The 18,912-nt window shown below is 40.7% G+C and overlaps 1 protein-coding gene across 20 annotated transcripts in view; it reads right to left on the reverse strand.

The window, feature by feature from the left end:
- The window catches only part of ppfibp2b (PPFIA binding protein 2b), a 67,561-nt gene that overhangs the window by 16,055 nt on the left and 32,594 nt on the right, over positions 1–18,912 (reverse strand). For 3 of the 20 annotated variants that reach the window (XM_088297777.1, XM_088297767.1, XM_088297772.1), the window contains 13 exons: positions 14,518–14,664; positions 8,713–8,940; positions 7,783–7,875; positions 6,058–6,186; positions 4,370–4,481; positions 4,086–4,118; positions 2,836–2,897; positions 2,672–2,747; positions 2,517–2,587; positions 1,433–1,500; positions 1,296–1,358; positions 1,142–1,202; positions 928–975 (listed from right to left, as the gene is read on the reverse strand). In XM_088297777.1, coding sequence (XP_088153903.1) covers positions 928–975; positions 1,142–1,202; positions 1,296–1,358; positions 1,433–1,500; positions 2,517–2,587; positions 2,672–2,747; positions 2,836–2,897; positions 4,086–4,118; positions 4,370–4,481; positions 6,058–6,186; positions 7,783–7,875; positions 8,713–8,940; positions 14,518–14,664 — 1,191 coding nt within the window. Of the gene's footprint in view, positions 1–927; positions 976–1,141; positions 1,203–1,295; positions 1,359–1,432; positions 1,501–2,516; positions 2,588–2,671; positions 2,748–2,835; positions 2,898–4,085; positions 4,119–4,369; positions 4,482–6,057; positions 6,187–7,782; positions 7,876–8,712; positions 8,941–14,517; positions 14,665–14,744; positions 15,207–18,912 lie in introns of those variants that run through there. The other 17 variants (XM_088297769.1, XM_088297785.1, XM_088297774.1 and 14 more) reach the window with 14 other exon arrangements.

An 18,912-nucleotide genomic window follows, 5' to 3' on the forward strand; every position in this document is an offset into this window, starting at 1 on the left:
TTGGAGCCTATCCCAGCTGGCTTGCGGAAGTAGGCGGGGTACATCCTGAACTGGTTGCCAGCCAATCGCAGGCCACACAGAGCCAAACAACCATTCACACTCAAAATAACACATGGGGACAATTTAGAATGTCCAATCAACCCAACTCGCATGTCTTGGATATGAGAGGAAACCGGAGTATCTGGAGGAAACCCATACAGGAATTTTGGAGAAGATGCCAATTCCACACAGGAATGCCGGAATCGATCTGCACTGTGAAGCCATCGTGCCAACCCGTCGCCTACCGTTCCACCCTGACTTAAAAACAAAAACCTGATATGGCAGGAAAATGTGTATATATATATATATATATATATATATATATATATATATATATTTATTTATTTATTTTTTTTTCATGTGCGTCGAAAGGCGCACATGAAGCCATCTCTGATTAAAATTTGCAGTTGACCAGTGTTATTTTTCAGAAACTGTGACTGGGGAAAAGAAGGCCACTGGGCATCTAGTTATATAATATTTATATTGGTACTTGAGCATTTTATTTGCAACTGCAGCAGTCAGTTAGTAAGCAGTGCTAACAAATTCTTGCATGAGACGTTGCAATTGTGTCCTAACATTTCTTTCGGTAGCAAAAATATACCATAATAATCAAACATTACATTCTGGACCACAAGCTCAAGAAATACAAATGTGAAACCTAAGTGACCTTATATGTGTGTCCCGGAGCATTCTTGCACCACAAATGCAGGCATTAGTTGCCTTCCCTCACAGATCACTGAGGAGTGTGTCTGTTTTTATGTTTTATTTATTTTAAGGAAACCAAAACACTGCAAATAGAGCTTTATGATTTACGTCATCAACAAATGTACATTACATTTTTATAAAGCAGCATGTTAGATTGTGTTATGCCATGCAGTAGACCAGTACCTCTCCCCCTACGTCTGATTCACTTTCATCTGGCAGGATCTCTACAGGCTATCGCCAACGCAAATGCACACATGCAAGCATAAAGGACAAATTCAGTTAGCATGTTAAAGAGAAGCACATCTATAAGCACACTATCAATGCTTTGTATTGATTAGTGTCATTAGATTAATAGCAGAATGGCAGTCAAACAGAAGCAGAAATAAATTAGGAGAACCTTTTGTAAAGATCTGCTCTGCAATTCCTCAAGACTGCTTGACTGCAACCTGCGCTGATGCCTGAAGAAAAAGGTAAGTATTAGCCATTCAACCTTATCACTCTTTTCTTTTTTTGTACATGCCATCAATGAAAGGCAAGTCGTGAATCTTCACCATAATCCACTAAAGAAGCTCGTATCGCCAGTAGAAAGTGATACGTCCATAGAGTTCTGAAAACTAAAATAAATTGCACACAACATACGAGAGGTTACGCAGAATCCCAATGAATGTGTTATACGTTAATAGTATACCATGAATCCAGCTCTCTCTGGTAAGGTGATGAGGATAACATAAGCGGCGAAGATCCTCTTGATGACATCTATGGAAAAACAAAATAATTTGTCACTATTCCTAAAACAGCCATTCAATTTCTAAGCCACTTTCTTCGACAGAGTTACAACCGGAACCGGAGTCTTCCCCAGCTGACTAAAGGCGAAAGAGCAACACTGTGCACCTGTGGCGTCCAAGGTAAAAGATTCTTCTATGTCACCCCCCTCTGTCTGTGATTATACACACACAGAAAATAAATAGATAAAAAAAAGTTGATGAATATTGTCTGTTATGCACGCACAATATTCACTAACATACATTTTTATATTTTTCAAGTACATATTAGATTGGACACTTGAATATTGATCAGCTAATTAAAATGGCCATCGCTGCTGCCAGCTGTTGTCCGTCGCAACCTGTCAACGTTAACGTCAAATACTTTTCAATGAATATTAATCGCAGAATATTCCTGGGTAGAATTTTGGTCCCAGCATGTCTCTGATGATCATACTAATTCATAGCAACATGTGATGCAAGTTTATCGCAATTAACATGCTATTGACTATTTTATCAAGCACATCATCCAACTAGGATTAGAAACCCGAAAATGTAAATTGCATCAGATGATTAATAGCAGGAAAAAAGAACATCAGCCGGTCAGACGTAAACAACAAATAATAAAAGAGTACATTAGGCCAATTTTTATTTTCTCTATCGCTTCATTTTAAGACTGGATAGAAATTCATGTAATCAATATTCAAGGTGATTTATTTCGCCCATACCTGTTTTAGCGCCCCCTGGCGCCCATAGCGTCCAGCGAGTCAGCCCTGCTGTGTACCAGTTTTCAGTCAATTCGGGCGCGATTAGGAAAAGGGCATTCAAGTAGGAACTGCTGCACTAAAGCCAGCTATATGAACAATTACACGCGCAACCATGTCCACTTAAACAACATTGTCCCCCTCGAAAAACATCATTGTATAAAAAAAAAATATTCTGTATAATGAAATACAAAAGCAATATAAACCTTTTTTTTTCGAGGTTCTAATGGATGCTGGGTGACCTTACCTCTGACCAGTGGGCTTTGTGTGTGATGGCTCTCACTTTCAAACTGCCACTCAGCTCCTCTTCACTACTTCCTAGATGGCAGAAAAATGAAGAGAGAAGATGGTAAGTTATGTACAGTATGTTGTATTCAGCAATTTGATGGGTGACCTTCTTACCATGCGTGAGCGCCATAAGCTCACTAATCTTTCGATACTGGCCAAGCAGAATTGTCAGCTCTTCTATACGGCGCGTCTGTTCAAAGCAGGTGCGATTTTGAAATCTCAAAATATGCCAATAGTTACTGTCATTCATCTCTCAAACCGTGAACATGTTTTATTACCTTTTCATCATTTGAAGCTAAAAGCGATTCCATCCCCACCTTCAGTCTCTGGTATTCCTGATCTGAAAATATAAGCCGTGCAACTTTATTTCGTACATCCAAGGTCGTGTCATGTTCATTTAAAGCGTCTGATGAGTGCCTGCATGGATGATGTTTGTGGCAGACATGACAACCACGCTAATATGATGCAACAAGCAAAACAAGTGCATGCTGACAGGAAGCACAACTACCTGTCATCTGAGACAAAAATGAACTGTGAAATTACTTTCATGACGAGGGCGGCGCTCACGTGCTTACGAGAAAAAAAAACACACAAGTCAACTGTGTTATATGGTGTCATGCAAGCGATAAAGGGTGGAGATGGGAATCAACTAATGGTTTTAATATATTGACCGCTAATGACCAGCCACAGCATCATGACCACTATATCAGGGATGGGAAAGTTATATGCTGGATGGCACCCCCAATTTTTCATCAGTGCTACTGTTGGCGGCGGGGCACATTAAAGCAAATGCATGAGAAAAATGACATTCAAAATATGTATCAAATATGTGCACACATGCAAAATGTAAGTTGCCCAACCCTGTATCATATGTCCTACAAAAAAGCTGTATGAAATATTATACCTCTAAACAAGTAAATAATGTTGTCAGGGAGGTGTTCATTATTGAGGAGGTAGCGTGAAATGGGGTAAAATTGTACTGCATCATACGGAGAGCTGTTCCTAAACTTTTTTTTACCCTCAACTGAAGCTAATTGAGTTTAGCAAAAATACTGGACACGGCTCTCATTATGATGCAGTACAGCATAGTTAAGTATTACAACACTGGAAATATATTGTTGAAGTAACACTTCTCTTACAGAGTCTTTTAAGACTGAGCATAATCCTTGCAATAAAAGGAGCAACATTTCTCACAGCGAACACAGGTTTTGTTATTGACAAGTTTATGACTACTGACAAGAAATTTTGCTGAGACCTAATATCAACCCAACACCCACTTACGTAACTAATATTCTGGTATCATAATCATGGAACTGTGACTTTAGTTGATAATTACGATGAGGTTTCAGGGAGAATGAGTCATTCAGAAATCGAGACTCAAGTAGTGCGAAACAGTCAGTGAAACAGTTTACAGTGGCAGAGTAACATTCAGAATCAACAACAGGAAACACAGACATTCTGTTGGTCTAGCAGGCAGATGAGCAGAATGGAAATGAGATCAACGACAAAAGGACTCCTTGTGCCTTACATTTGTTTATCAGGTGTTTGATATACACCTCCTCTACACCAGAGGGCAGCATACAGTCAAGAGCAAGTCAAACACACAGCAGTGGAGGGAAAAATTGTTAAGATGTTCAGTTAGTTGAAACACAAGTAATTCAAGTTGACAGATGTGCATATACACACACACACACACACACACACACCCGCACACCACCCCCACCCACGCACACACACACACACATTCGCATTCACAACATTCTCCCTCCACTGTAGATCTGATATGACAGTCAGGCTGACATCAGCATGTACCTCTCTCGGCGTTGTCATTGGCTGTGCTGCCTCTGGCCAGAAGTTGGGTCTGCAGGCATTCAATCTCAGCATCTTTGGAGGCAAGGAGCTGCTGCAGGTCTGAGATTTCGGCCTGTGGGAGCAGATGAGCAGAAACAAATTCATCAAGTCAGTCACTCTTCCACATCTTTGGATACACACATTGGCAAAATTGTTAGAACGCTTTCATTGCAGAAAGAAAATAACTCATATCATCTGCTCTGTGCGGACAAAAAAATTAAAAACAAAAAGAAAAAAATAGAGGCTGTGGTGCCATGTCCACTGCAGACAATGAGACCTCCAATCAGGAAAATGTGCCAATAGAAAGTAGCTTGTTAGATTTTATTTGAGCGTTTCTAAATGGATCTTGCAGTTGTTGTTGAACATGCTAGTCCACATTTCAGGTCTTTTTTAAGTTTCATGATGAATGCTTTCCTTTTGTAATGTTTTAAATTCTTTTGTAATTTGTAAAAAAAATTTAATATAAGAGTCGACTGGTCATTTCTTTGGTTGAAGTTTCGCCACTCTTGTTCCACGTCACTATGCCACGTCAAATCGTTGGTTTAGCTTCTTCTGTGTGTGCGCACAATGTCGTGGTCGGATTTGCTTTCTGAATTTTTTGGATTGAACAAGACATTTTCTAATGATATCACGTGTCTATCGCGATACATGATTAAATTGATATATAATTATCGTCCAGCCCTACTGAGAGCCATGGATATGCAAGTCGTAAGGACTTTAATCAATTGATGTTGCATAATATTTTAATATTTAATTTCAGGCACGATTCATTTTTTTTACCCTCCCTCATCTCTAGCTTCAATTACCTCAGTATTTGTCTGACCTTAAACTGTCTCTAAAGTCACCACAATGAACTCCCTTGGCAGGAAATATGATGTTATGCACACCACTAAAAGTAAATTTGCTCTTTGATGATTCCGTGCTTAGGGTTACACCATTTGTTGTTGACAAGGAGCATCAAGCGCCCTCCCCTCTGCTTTCCACTCCCAGCGGTGTCCTGCTGCGCATGAATTGTCAGGCAGTCGAGGACGTTTCCCATAAGCCACGTCTCAATCAAACATAGAAGCTACTTTCTGGCTTCATATAAAAGAGTCTCTAGCTCCTCCGTCTTATTGTTGCACAGCAAACATTTGGTATAATGATGCAGAGTCGCGCTGGTTCTGTAACTCACTCTCCAAAACTTCTGCATTCCTCTCTATCTTTAAATGAACATTGTGGGATGTTTCCTTCACACAGGACATGTAGCACTTCATATCTGAGTATGTGGGCTTTACAATGTACTCTTGTGGGTTTGCTGTGTTACTTCATGAGCAAGCATGTGTAACAGGTTTGCTCGAACAACCATGCCATTTGTATGCTGGTTACACTTCTTTTCGCAGAAAGTCCCTGTCCCGTGGCAATCACGTTAGAAAAGGTTGCGTAACATGGAATGTTTCTTAAAATTGGTACACCAAGTACCACCGATAAAAATTACTTACCACAGCTCGATGAAAAAGCAGTTTGAAAAGATTTATGTGGTAAAGCGATAAACAAAGATAACCTTTTATTGATTAGAAAAAGCGCATACGAGAGCAAAGGGTGTGGTCGAAATGAGAAGAGAGACAAAGAGCCAGGAAAGCGAAAGCTGGAAAAAGAGGAAGAGGAGGCACCTGTGCGCTGCGCCATCGCTCTTCCCACTGTTGCTTCTCCAGCTGTGTGTGCCCCACAGTCAGCTTGAGACTGGAGAGCTGAGTCATGAGCGACTGGTAACACACATGGAGAGAGTAAGAGATAGAGAGCTAGAAGGGAGAGAGAGACGCGCCCACACACACACACAGGAAGAGGGTAATGATGGGGGAGATTTCAAGATGGAGAGAATAGTGGAGCAGAAAATGTGACAGCAGGCAGCATGGAGGGGTTTATAGAAAAGATAGTAGATAGGGAAGAAGAGAGAAGGGGGAGAAGGAAGCAATGTGAGCACAGAGGATGCAACGGCACTCAAAACATTTGTTAAGTGGGAGGGGGCTGATTGCACATGCAGTTAACTTTTGTTGGCGTAACTTATAATTCTAAAAGCTCATTACAAAAGATGATGATCATAGATGCAATACGAATGCGCCGAATGACCCGCCCATGCATTCTTTAATCCCACTCAGACGATGCGATTTTTAGATCGTCAAAGCTGCGGTCTTTTCAAAGGCTCCTCCCACGCTCACGAATCAGCGGCATATTACAGTAAACCAGTCACACTAACGAGCGCCGCGCAAGCTAAAAAAGGCTGCCACCTGTACTCCCGGAAGTATTTGTGGCTACTTTAATGCTAGACGACAAGCTATCTTGCGCCACAGCAGCGTGGACTTTATTTGTACTATACGTAAGTCTGTGCACAGAAGCAGCAACAAGCTATGTGATGCATATTTTCTCCTCTGTGGTGAAAAATAAACAAACCCACTTACAAGTAGTGTTTTCACAGAGAAGAACAAGGAGGGGCTAGTTGCTAAAGCGAAATGCAGAGTCGTCAAAGACCCAACATAAGTGCTTTGATGTACTCTTGACTTTTGACAAACGTTTGTCTAGAACCACGTTAGGGTGGAGAGCCATAACAAAAGTTTGACCAGAACCATGAAAGCTATGAACAGAAATGTATTTCAATCAATAGTAATCTACATATAAAATAAGATGACAGCTACATTAGCACTTGAGCAGATGCTCTTTTCTTAAATTTTATTTAACAGGTGCTCTAAGACGAGGACAAGTAAAAGGCTTCGATATTATTTGCGTGTTACGTTATTTAGATGTTATTTGCTCTATTTTGCAGAACAAAGTATAGTTTTGAGATCTACACAATAATAGGTCTCAACATAAAATTCTGTGAAATTACATAGATTAGTAGAGAAAGCCCCAAGTGAGCCCCCTTTTTTCTTCTTTCATTTAATTTTGTACGTTTTTTTATGGTTATTCATATGAATTTATTTTATTTATCTTTTGTATAGTTTTGTTATAGTTGAGAGGCTTGCCTGTTACCTTTTGTCTTACGTTAACAATGTACAACGCCAATGTTTTGTACATTTGAAGTTCAATCATAAAAAATGAAAATGAAACAATAATAAAAAATAAATAGGTCTCATAATTCTAAATGTAATCAATTTAGCTTATTTTTTATTCACATATATGTTTACGTTGATGTACAAAGAACATGTAAAACATTTTGGGGTTTAAAAAATGAAAAAATATTTCACAAGCGCAACTTTAATCAAAATATTGTGTTTTGATAGTGGGGGAGCACGGAACATATTATTGTAAAGAACACTTTTGACTTGAATTCTCCTTTAATAACTGGTTGCGTTGTAGTTTCAAACACAATTAAAGCATTGATACAGTCTTTAGTACTGTACCTTGGTGACTCGAAGTTGCCTCTCGTACTGTCCCTTCTCCCCCTCCAGCTCCTCCACTTTATTCTTAAGCTGCTTTACTTCTTGCAATAGATCCTGCAGTGAAAACATAGAAAGTAAACACTTTTAGTAAAAAAATGTAATAGGGCCTTTCACCTACAAAATGATTGCAAGAGGGGTAAAAAACAGTCAAATTAGATGGGTAAATTTCTTGCCAAATGGTTCACATGCCAAGATGGTAGGGAAACCGAACAGCAGGTTTACACTCAATGCAATTGTGGAGGTCTCCCCAGCCAGAAACAGTGGTTAATATAGGAACCGTGATCTCCCGGAAAGAGCCACCAACACGTGCAGTTATCAGGAAGAGGGGGAAGTTTGAACCCTACAAGTGGTCACAGGTATGAAGATGAAGATGCTGCACAGCTTAAACACCAAGGGCAATGTCTAATTTACGCGTCGACCATGCTATTTATAGATCAAAATATATTAATTTGGCAATCTTTGTGTTGGACAAGCACCTTCCCAATGAACCTGGTTAATATGAAAATTCTGTCATGCAACTAATACATAAAAAAATTAAGGTATCAATATATGTTGATATTTTATATGGGATGGTGACCTGAAACACAAATGCGTATAATACGTGATTAGTTAGTGATACAATTTGGAGTTGCTATGGCCATTTGCCATCACCTCAAAGAATGGAATGGAAACATGTGGAATTGCTGCAAGAACCAGAGCACATCTCAACCCCAAAAATACTACACAAATGAACACTGCACACATACTGACTAAAGTTGTTAGTTTGATTTTCTGGACATGTTTAAATACCAGGTGCGGTGTGGACTGGTTAAAGGGGGAGAGGCGAAGATGGAAGGAGATTTGCAGGGTGCAGCTGGGGCTAAGACACAGTCATCCATGAAGTCTCCCTACATTTGCAGTCAGTCCTCCGTTGTGCTTGCAAGCATCGGAGCAGCATAGGCTCAGGTTTGTGCCGCTTAGCATGACCACAGGGCTGTGACCCCGAGCTTGGTCGGCACGTGGCTCTCCACACTGGCCGTCGCCATCTTCCAGGGCTCGCTTCTCCTGAATGCGAGTGCTGATTTCCTCCTGAAACCTGCACATCTGTTCCTGGAGCTCACTGATGAGATTTACCACACACTGGGAGGGGGGCAGCACATGAACCGTGGCAGACAAGTTAAGTGTGGTGGTAGAGCAGGAAATTGTCGCGATGAGGAAAAATACAAATGAAGCAGTCAGTCGCACGGCCATAAAACGTGAATATTGGATTTTTTTGCTACCCGAGCAAACCATGGAAATGTGTCAAGAAAGACAAGAAAAACAAACTTCGAGATGTAAAAACAACACTGTGACAATGTATCATAAAAATTGTAACAGGTTTGTTGCATAACTGAATGCTATACAAGTTTCTTTGAAGTGCGAAAACAAGTTCAATTTCATTTCTTCTGACTGCCATGGGCGGTGCTTAAAGCACTGAATAGTGGCAGAATAATGACCTTACTAAATTAGTCAATTGTGACCCCAGAATGACCCTCGACGGGGATAAATTCTGGTGTCACCAGAGGTTTGTTTCCTACGGAATCTTCTCGCATGAACACATTGATTCCGTGTGACAGATGCCCTGGCGGTCATTGGGGATTCAAGGACCGAAGTTACAGAAGCAACTTTGGAATTATCAAGTATTTCTCCAATAGTGTGATTTTATGTTTGATATGCTAGACTGTGAGTGAGGGCATTACCTGGAAACCATAGCTGAGAAATAATAATTTCAAAGATTAGTTTCAAGAGGAAAAAGTAATAAAGTGGTGCATGGTATAGGGTACGTTCCACAAACATAAAATGCAAGAGAATGTAAGAAAACTTCAACTTCTGGATAATGTTGTTTCAATAAGTCATTTAAGGATGCTTCAATGATGTGTTCAAAATCACAAATAGAATCCTTATATAATACCAAGAGAATCTATTGCGCGAGACAATTGCAGGACAGAAAATGAAGCTGCGACACCATCTCCAATGCCCTCTTGTTTCTTTTTCTATTGACACGTGAAGCATGCTTTTTCAAATGTCAAATGCATGTCAGAAAGGCTTCATTAGCATTGTTACATGCTACTTATTTCTGCGTTTGGAACCTCTAAGCTTAGAAAGCATGTAACCAGTTTACTCAGTGAAAGAATAGCAGCTGCCTTTTAGTGAATGTGTGAATGTGACCAATCACACACTCACAATCAGAATTCAGCAAGCTTGTTGCCAGGCAGATTTCATCGTAGTAGGGGCACAGACAATTCGTCTTGGGCCTTCAGATACAACTGTATGGGTGTCTGTGCTGTGTCAGTGAAGGGGCTCACAGTTGATAGACAATTGCGATAGCCAATCAGATTTCGAGTTGGTTCCAGTGAGCCTGCTTGCAGGCCTTATGTTGAACGTGATGAACGCGTCAGGAGATTGGGTACTCACTTGTGAGGGAGAGCGCTATGTGGAATCAACACACCAGAAAGTCGTAACTGGCGACTGTTCGGAAATCTAAAATATATTCTTGCTTTTTTAACCCACATTGGACAAATGAGGGAAAAGTGTGGATTTACCTTTCAACAGAAGCTCTTTCACGAGTGGTCCAAGTTTAGTGTCTGTCTCTATATTATTTGTCCAGCCGTGCTGTCATAAATGATAGTATTATGAGGGGTATTTATTCAAGTCGGACTAAGTAGGACTTCTCTGAAACCCTAGGTGAGAAATTCACAGCCCGTCGCTGGTGACCAGTATGTTCATTGTTCAATTAGAAAATGTATCAATAGATTAAGTCAACGTAATATCGAATGTGCAAAAAGCCAAAATGTTCAAGTACAAACTGATAGTTGCGATCAGAGTTAAGTTTATATGTTTGCAATTCCCGAATGAGTGTATGATGAGCAATTGTTTCATTTTGCAGAATGATCAAACAGGTGGGCGTCAAAGTGAAACTTATGCTATAGATATAAATAAGTACACACATTCAAGGGATGTTTAATAATACTGCACAACCCCCATATTGTTCACCACTTCATTATTTGGTGGCCACGTAGTCGGCAACGCAAATTTGACAAATCCTCTGGCAATGGCTCTGGATGCCATGTGATGTTTTAACGTTTCACACACATCCACACTACAAGTGGGGCTTTGTGGCAGAGTGGAAAAGCAGCTGGTTGTCATGATGAGGAAACACCACACATGACAAGCGAAACAGCTAAACAGTATTGGTTAAGGCACATGTTAGTCAGAATTTGTGTGTTACATAACGCATAAAACAAGTTGGTATCAAACACTGCAACTCTGTACTGTGAAGCAGACGTGCGGACCAGTCGGCCACCTCTACTATCATTTTCTAATTGGCCGTAGCTAATACAATCAAATGTACTCTTTTTATAATGACAATTGAAGTGCAACAAGTTCCATCTGGATTAGAGACAATTTACTTTTACATACATTTAGCTAAATTCATTTTAGTTTTTAATGGAGTGGTGGCTTTTAAAAGGTGAAGTTTGCAGTTTAAAAACATTAACACTTTTTGTCATATACAGATGGCATATTAAAACTGCCGGTGTGAAGAACCATGTTTTATTAAAAATGACCTTTTATAAATGCATCCCTCGCTAGACCCATATTATACCTATAATTTAATTTGAATCATTATTTAATTCTTGTCACGACTCAACAGAATTGGACGATCAAAGACAGTTGACACAAAAAGCATGACCATTTAGAGCGTCAATCTTTTTCTCATGACGCACACGCAATCTCACGCACATTCAGCTTGAAGTCAGATTGCCATTTACCTGACATGTTTTGGCGACAGTCTTTCGCCTTGAGAGTGTCACATGATGCTGTCTTGTGACTTGTCTATCAGTTGATGTTCAATGAAGGCGTGACCCACCAGTCAGAACGGCCTCCGTTGTGTGTTTGTCCCCTTCAGGATGCTACTCCAGGTCATAGAGAGCATGTTTGTATAAGACAAGTCACAAGACACCATCATGTGACACTTTGAAGAAGGACAAAGACTGACGCTGAAACATATCAGGTAAATGACAACCTAATCTGTCTGTGATAAAAGAACCAACGATTTCAAAAAGTCAAATCAATTTTTATTGAGTGTCATATCTAGAGAAAAATCTAGGGTAAACGTGTAGCATAAAAGCGTGATTCTCTATATGATCGCTGCATCGATGGGCATGGGAAACCTCCACCAAAGTCATCGTTCACAAAATTCATTCTTGTGCAAGTGACCATTGCTTCAGGCAATCCAGTGGTATGCACACTATTAGCTCACCTGGAATAACTTTTTCAGATTTTCCCATCACACCCATTAGCTGACTTTATTATATTATTGTCTAATGGGGTGTATTATAGAAATTATACAAACGTAACAACTGGTGGTATTCCAATCAGATCGATTCCGATACAAATTACATGGATTAGGCGCATTTGACATTTTAAAACTTCTTACCAACATACACCGCCTACTGCCCAAAGATAGCTGGGCTGGGATAGGCTCCAGCACGCCTGCTCAACATTGTCGGTGTTGAAAGGTTTTTAAGACGGTAAGAAATTTAGACGTGAGTAGCTCACTCCAAAGAAACTTGACTTTGGAACAATTTTGGTTTGAAATCCTTTGAAATAGTTTGAACAATGAAAAATGCCATTAAAAAACTGAAAACTGATCATTTTGGCCTTCACAATTTGGTGCCTAAAACACACAAATTTGAAAACAGTCGTTTGGGACAACAGGGGACCTGCATATTGGTTGTAAGTGTAGGGTGTGCAAGATTTCCTGAAAAACAAAAAAAAAACAAAGGGCATACAAGGACACTACGCTAGAATTTATGCTTCTTAAGATTTACAGCAGCGGATGTCTCTGCACTGCTATTGTCACTGGTATATTTTAAAAGATAAACAGTATTCAAAAGTTTCAGCTAAAACCTGGGAGGATAAGCAGCTGATGCCCATGACAGTAGTGTTTCCTTAGAAAGTGACATCACAAACGTCTAGTGGTGGGCCGTGCATTTGACACCGAGGCCTTCAGTAAAGTTCTACTTCGTCTGACTTGAATAAATCCCCCTCATATTACCATCATTTATGACACACAGCTGGAGAAATTATATAGAGAAAGACACTTACACATTACTGCGTGTTGGACTACCGAGCTTCTCTTGAAAGGTTCATTTTGAAAATGGCCTCTCAAGTGTATCTGCAATTAAATCTACACTTTTCCCTCCTTTGGCCATCGTGGTTTAAAAAAAAGCAAAAATGTATTTTAGATTTTCAAATGCTTGCCAGTTCCGACTTTCGGTGTGTTGATTCTGCATAGCGCTGCCACCTCACGAGTGAGTATCCAATCACAAGACGCGTTCATCAACTACAACGTAAGGCCAGCGAGAAGGCCTTTGGTCACAAACACGTGATCTGATTGGCTATCGCAACTGTCTTTCAACTGTAAAAGCTCACACAGAATAAACGCCCGCACACAGAATGATGAAATCTGCCTGGCAACACGAGCTAGCTGAATTCTGATTGGATAACCTCTAACCTAAAAATTCAACACTAGGATATAATATGACATCAATGTGGAGAATATGATTATGATTTCTTGATTATGTTAGGCCAGCAGAAAAGGCTTTGAAGGCCTTGACTTCCCACCAATGCAAACCTCTTATTGGGGTAGTACAGTAGATTAGATTATGTCCAGTTAACTGTATTCTGCTCCAAAAATATTTCAAATCTTTAATTACCTGTGAACAATCTTGAGTTAAAAAAAATGTAGGATTGATGACTAGGGCCAAACATTGCTGAAGAGTACAGCTGAATGTCTGTAGAAGCTGGTTGATTGAGCTGGTTTCAGAGCGCCAACACTAAACCATGCGTCCACAGACCTTTTATTGTTACCTTTGACTGTGATGACAGGGCCTATGAATGGGGGAGTACAGCAGGGTGGGGGCCACCGGCTCACTGCTTGTGCGTTCAGAATTTGGCTGACGCATTTGGCTTCCTATAAATGTGTGTTTGGGACAACCATTCATCAGGTGAATGGAGGCTAACGCCAACCATGACTAAGGGAGAACATTATGCAAATGAGATGAGGGGCATTATGTTTCAGATTGGTACAACCATACTTTGGGGATTTTCAGGAAGTGCATTCTAAAGATAAAAAGGCTGAGGACATTTCATGAGCATTTTTTTTAGGGCGGAGATTAACATGGTTTTTTTTTACGCCAAATTAGCAACAGGGTTTATCTGTCATCATACAACAGTTGACTCCAAGGAAACATGAGTTAAGCGGAATTTGTGGCAAGCGCTCTAATAGATCAAAGCCATATGGCGCCCATTAAGACTTCTGGTGTGCTGCAGAAAGTTTTTAGTCCACCGCAGAATAAAAACAGCGGGTTCACTCCGAAAATGGAAAAAAACAGGAATGATATGAACGTGTATATAAATACAGTATGGAGCATTAAGTTGGAACGCAAGTTACCCTAAGCAGGATCGAAATGCTGTGACTTACATTCAATGCCATTATCTTGTACCGCTTCATCGTATAATATTCAGATTATTTTGTTACATTTACAGCAACATGATATGGCATATTTGATTTAAGTGGAGAAAACACACTCACACGCACACACACACCCCCGCACACCCCCCGCCCCACACACACACACCTACACACAAACAAATCTTGGGAATTTTCCCTACCTCTGCTTTATTCTGGTTCGTGTCCATTGGTTCTTGTAGATGTGTGCTTTGTGTTTCCTCAATGCTAACCAACTTTAGTTTCAGATATGAAACCTCATCCATCAGCTCTAACTTCTGAGTTTCCAGAGATGTCCTGCTCACTAACTCCTGAGAAAAACAAAAACATGGAATCAATAAGATAACCGTAAAAGAAAAGCGAAAAGAGTAAATGTCCAAACACAATATACCACATCGAAGAGAATTTAGTGTCCTTTCCCGGGTTCAGTGTTCTTCCCACGCTGACAGATCAGGCTAGACTGGGGACGCAGACCCAATGAAGCTAAATATACACACTCTCACACACAGGCAAGTCAAGGGCTCTATTAATAAAACTCAATGCCTCTGTGGTATGGCAGAAAAAAAACCAAAAGTGCGTAAAAACTAAAATTGATGATGGTTTGTCTTCTCTTCACACTTGCTAACCACGAGTGCTGCTTTCATTTCCTCTTCCAAACAAGTACTAATTCCTCTTTTTAAAATCAAATTTAAATGGCCAAGGATGATTTTGTTCAAGACTCGGCTCCAGCTGCTTGAGAAGGAAGTATTTTAGACAAACGAAAAATTCCAGCCACTGTTTTCTCACGAGTCTAACAAAGCTTTTTACTATTGGTTACAAGAATTTGGCTACCCAAGATTTCGAGCCAAAAATGGTCCAAAAGCGCATTGTCAGTTTCAGTCTGAAAGACTGTCGTGACGAAAACAACACGGCGGAAACAGCATATTATGATGATGCCAGCCAAAACCTAAGCAGTGTGAAATCCTGCTCACAGTTGAGGCAACAGACCACGCGGCACTGCCTTGGAGATTGGGTGAAATGAGACTGGGTTTTGTACTGCCACATATACAAGAGCATTAAAAGAACAACCATTATCAAAACGAAACAGATGAGAGGAGAAAAATGTTTTTTATAAACAGAAATGTAGGTGGGTGGGCATGCGCGCGCGCGCTGTAACATTTTCTGTCATTGAATAGTCCTACTGCTGTGGGCAGGACTGACTTGCTTACGTGGCAAGTCTGACAAAGTTTACAATAAAATGCTTAGGCAACTGCCCGTTAAATCAGACCCCAGCACAGGTTGCCAGGCATAACTGACCTCTGATATGCTACCTCTCTTTTGCACAATTGTCCAGGCACCTCAGGATGGACCGAATAGTACATTATGAGACAAGAGATTTACATACATCATTTAAGCGTTTATTTCCAAGTATTGACAAAACATCAGGATTTGATGCACCGAGAAGATTATCAACATTTTGTTATAAACCACCTGTTTGTCATTTGAGCAAACGTTTTGGGGCATGGCTCAGCTGGAAGAGAGGCCGTCTCCCAACACAAAGGTCGTGGGTTTGGCTCTCTGTCCTTTTGCCATACTGAGTGAACTTTCAGTTGCTCTTGATGCTGCGTCAACAGTAGGTGAATGAGAAGTAAAAAAGTGCCATAGAAGTGAAAAGCCACATGTGACTGACTGTTTTGTTTCCCATTGCATTGATGATCGAAACACTGACCTTAATGGCTATGCTCTATTTCAGATTTCGGTTACGCCCGTGAAAACTCCATTCCTACTTGTTAACGGGTGTAATCAACGTAAAAATCAGAGAGCTGTTTTTGAGAAAAACTAGAAATTGTGAAGTTGAGATGAGATGCAAAATCAATGAGACCAGGAGTGCCCAAGTCCGATCCTCGAGAGCACCTACCCAGCCTGTTTTAGATGTTTCCCTCCTCCAAAACGCCTAATTCAAATGTTCAGCTCATCAGCACGCGCTGCGGAAGCCTGATAACGATGACCAGTTTGCAGGAGGGACACACCAAAACAGGCTGGAGAGGGGCTTTCGAGTACTGCACTTGTGCACCCCTGAATTGGAGCCATTGCGTAGGTCTGATGGAAGGTCCATCAATCCGTCAGTGACGGACATCTGTATTGCTGACGAATGATGGAAAACCTGATGGCCTAGGCACCAACAAAAACAAGTTTTTGTCCGTCACTGACATTGTCACAAACCAGATTGGTACCGATGTACCTTCTCAGTCAGTCACTAACAAACTCCCATTTCACTGATGACTGTAAGAAACATGCGCCGTGTGTCTCGTGTTTGTTTGCGGGGGTGAATATATGACTCTAGTAACATAAGGGCTCTGAAAATTATAAATAATTGTGAAACTGATGGTGTTGTGGTACATCCTCCTGACTTGTGTGCGGCCAACGTGAGTTCGGTTGCCACTCTTATTTGCGTGGATTAAAAAAAAAAGAGCACATCACGTCACGTAATGGACTTTTATTATCTTTGATGTATCGACTACTGAAGAAGAACAAGAAGAATAAGAGGAAGATCTGACTGTGCTAAAGTAGTGGTAATGAACTGAAATTTAGCGACGAATGAAGTTCGGTCAAAATAACTGACTGAATGACGAGCGGGAAATAAGGACTGATTGAAGATAATGGACAGGTGGCCCAGTCGCTGGTGAATGACGGACCAGCAAAATTTACAACGACAAGCATCATGACAACAAAAGATTTGCTGCTGTTTTCCAATCCATGCTATGCTACACTCCAAATTGTGTGGCAGGTGCAGATTTAAATGCATGTTGACTTTAAGGAATTGGCCTTAATTTTCCAATTCTTTCAGAAATAAATTGTATGGTTTCAAAACAATAATGCACAAAGTACAATGCACAATGAGTATGATAGGTCTACTGTCTTATTACTCACAGCAGTTAACATTTTTGAGCACTATGAATTGAATGATAACATTTTAATCAAAAGACTGCCTGTAAAGCCTATAAATCTAAATGACATGTATTTCCCATGGGAAATGTGTTTTAACGTGTACCGAATTGTGATTAAAAATGGCCAGAACAGGAACTTCACATTCATTGTTCATCAGGATACAGTAACGCTGTTTGACTCCGACATGAAACATTGATCATCATCTAATAGCATTGGAAATATACTATGTTGTGGTTTGTTTTTAAGCTTTGTAACATTCAATATTTATCCATCCATCCATCATCTGTACCGCTTCTCCTCACTAGGGTCGCGGGGGTGCTGGAGCCTACCCCAGCAATATTCGGGCAGTAGGCGGGGGACACCCTGAACTGGTTGCCAGCCAATTGCAGGGCACACAGAGACGAACAACCATCCGCGCTCACACTCATACCTAGGGGCAATTTAGAGTGTTCAATCGGCATGCCATGCATGTTTTTGGAATGTGGGAGGAAACTGGCGCACCCGGAGGAAACCCACGAAGGCACGGGGAGAACATGCAAACTCCACACAGGATGGCCGGAGCCGGGATTGAACCCACGACCGATGCTGTCTCTCACTCTGAGGCCATCGTGCTAACCAGTCGGCCACCGTGCCGCCCCATTCAACATTTATCTTGAGAAAAATACTTAATAGCTGCTTGAATTAAAGTAACACAGTCAGAAGTTAATAAGTTCATTTCAGCATATATTATGTAGTAAAATTACAATAACTCAAGCGCCACCTGAGATATTTACTAGCGGTTTCCTCCCCTTTCCCTTGTCCAGATACTTGTAGCAGGTCTTCAAGAATTTTAAACTCTTCTTTACTTACATTTTGCATTAAAAGAGCAGACAGGCCTTGACTGCCAGGGGCTTTCCCACAATGAAAATCAGTAATACAATTTGCCCAGTGGGAGGAGAGGGAATTTTTTTTTCTATGGAACAATCTCCCAGACTTTCTCGCTACACTTCTGATTATAACAAGCTATCAAAGAACTTAACCAGTGCAGCGGTGCAAGCATAAGGAGCTTACCACAGCAGAAACAGGAGCGGTACACCATGGATACATCACTAATACCAGAGCTGACACTTGGAGGCAACCATATCATCAGAAAAACATTTATACTGTAGCAATGGTGAAACTGAACACTTACCAGCATGCTTTGCAGAGATCTTTGTAAATAGCTGTTTTATTGAAAGACTGACAGCGCAAACGAACAAAGGAACATTTCAGATGAAAGGGTAAGAGGGACATTTAAGCTTGGTTGGCTCAAATGAGGTAGTCAGTGTGTATCTGTGGTGGTCAAAAGGAAATATATTTAAATAAATAAATAAATAAAGTATATGTTTTATCAAGAAAAAAAGAATCCAAATGTGTTTTGGTTATACTGCTTGTATTAAAGCTAGCTTATAATAACTCGCAGGACCTTTCTGTCCAAGATGCTAACGCGCGCAGACATATTTGCTCTTTCTTGGCTTCTGGGAGCAGAGCCGTGACGGAGCGTCGTCGAAAGGCGAGCGTGGACCGCCATTGGCTGCCGCAGGCAGTGACTGATTGCACAGGATTCTGGTCTATGAAAAAGCTATCATGATAGAATGCAAAGCGTATGGATG

Source organism: Idiotropiscis lumnitzeri, chromosome 6 (assembly GCF_059441095.1).
Source record: "Idiotropiscis lumnitzeri isolate Australia: NSW breed Sydney's pygmy pipehorse chromosome 6, RoL_Ilum_1.0, whole genome shotgun sequence".
Taxonomy (NCBI): Eukaryota; Metazoa; Chordata; class Actinopteri; order Syngnathiformes; family Syngnathidae; genus Idiotropiscis; species Idiotropiscis lumnitzeri.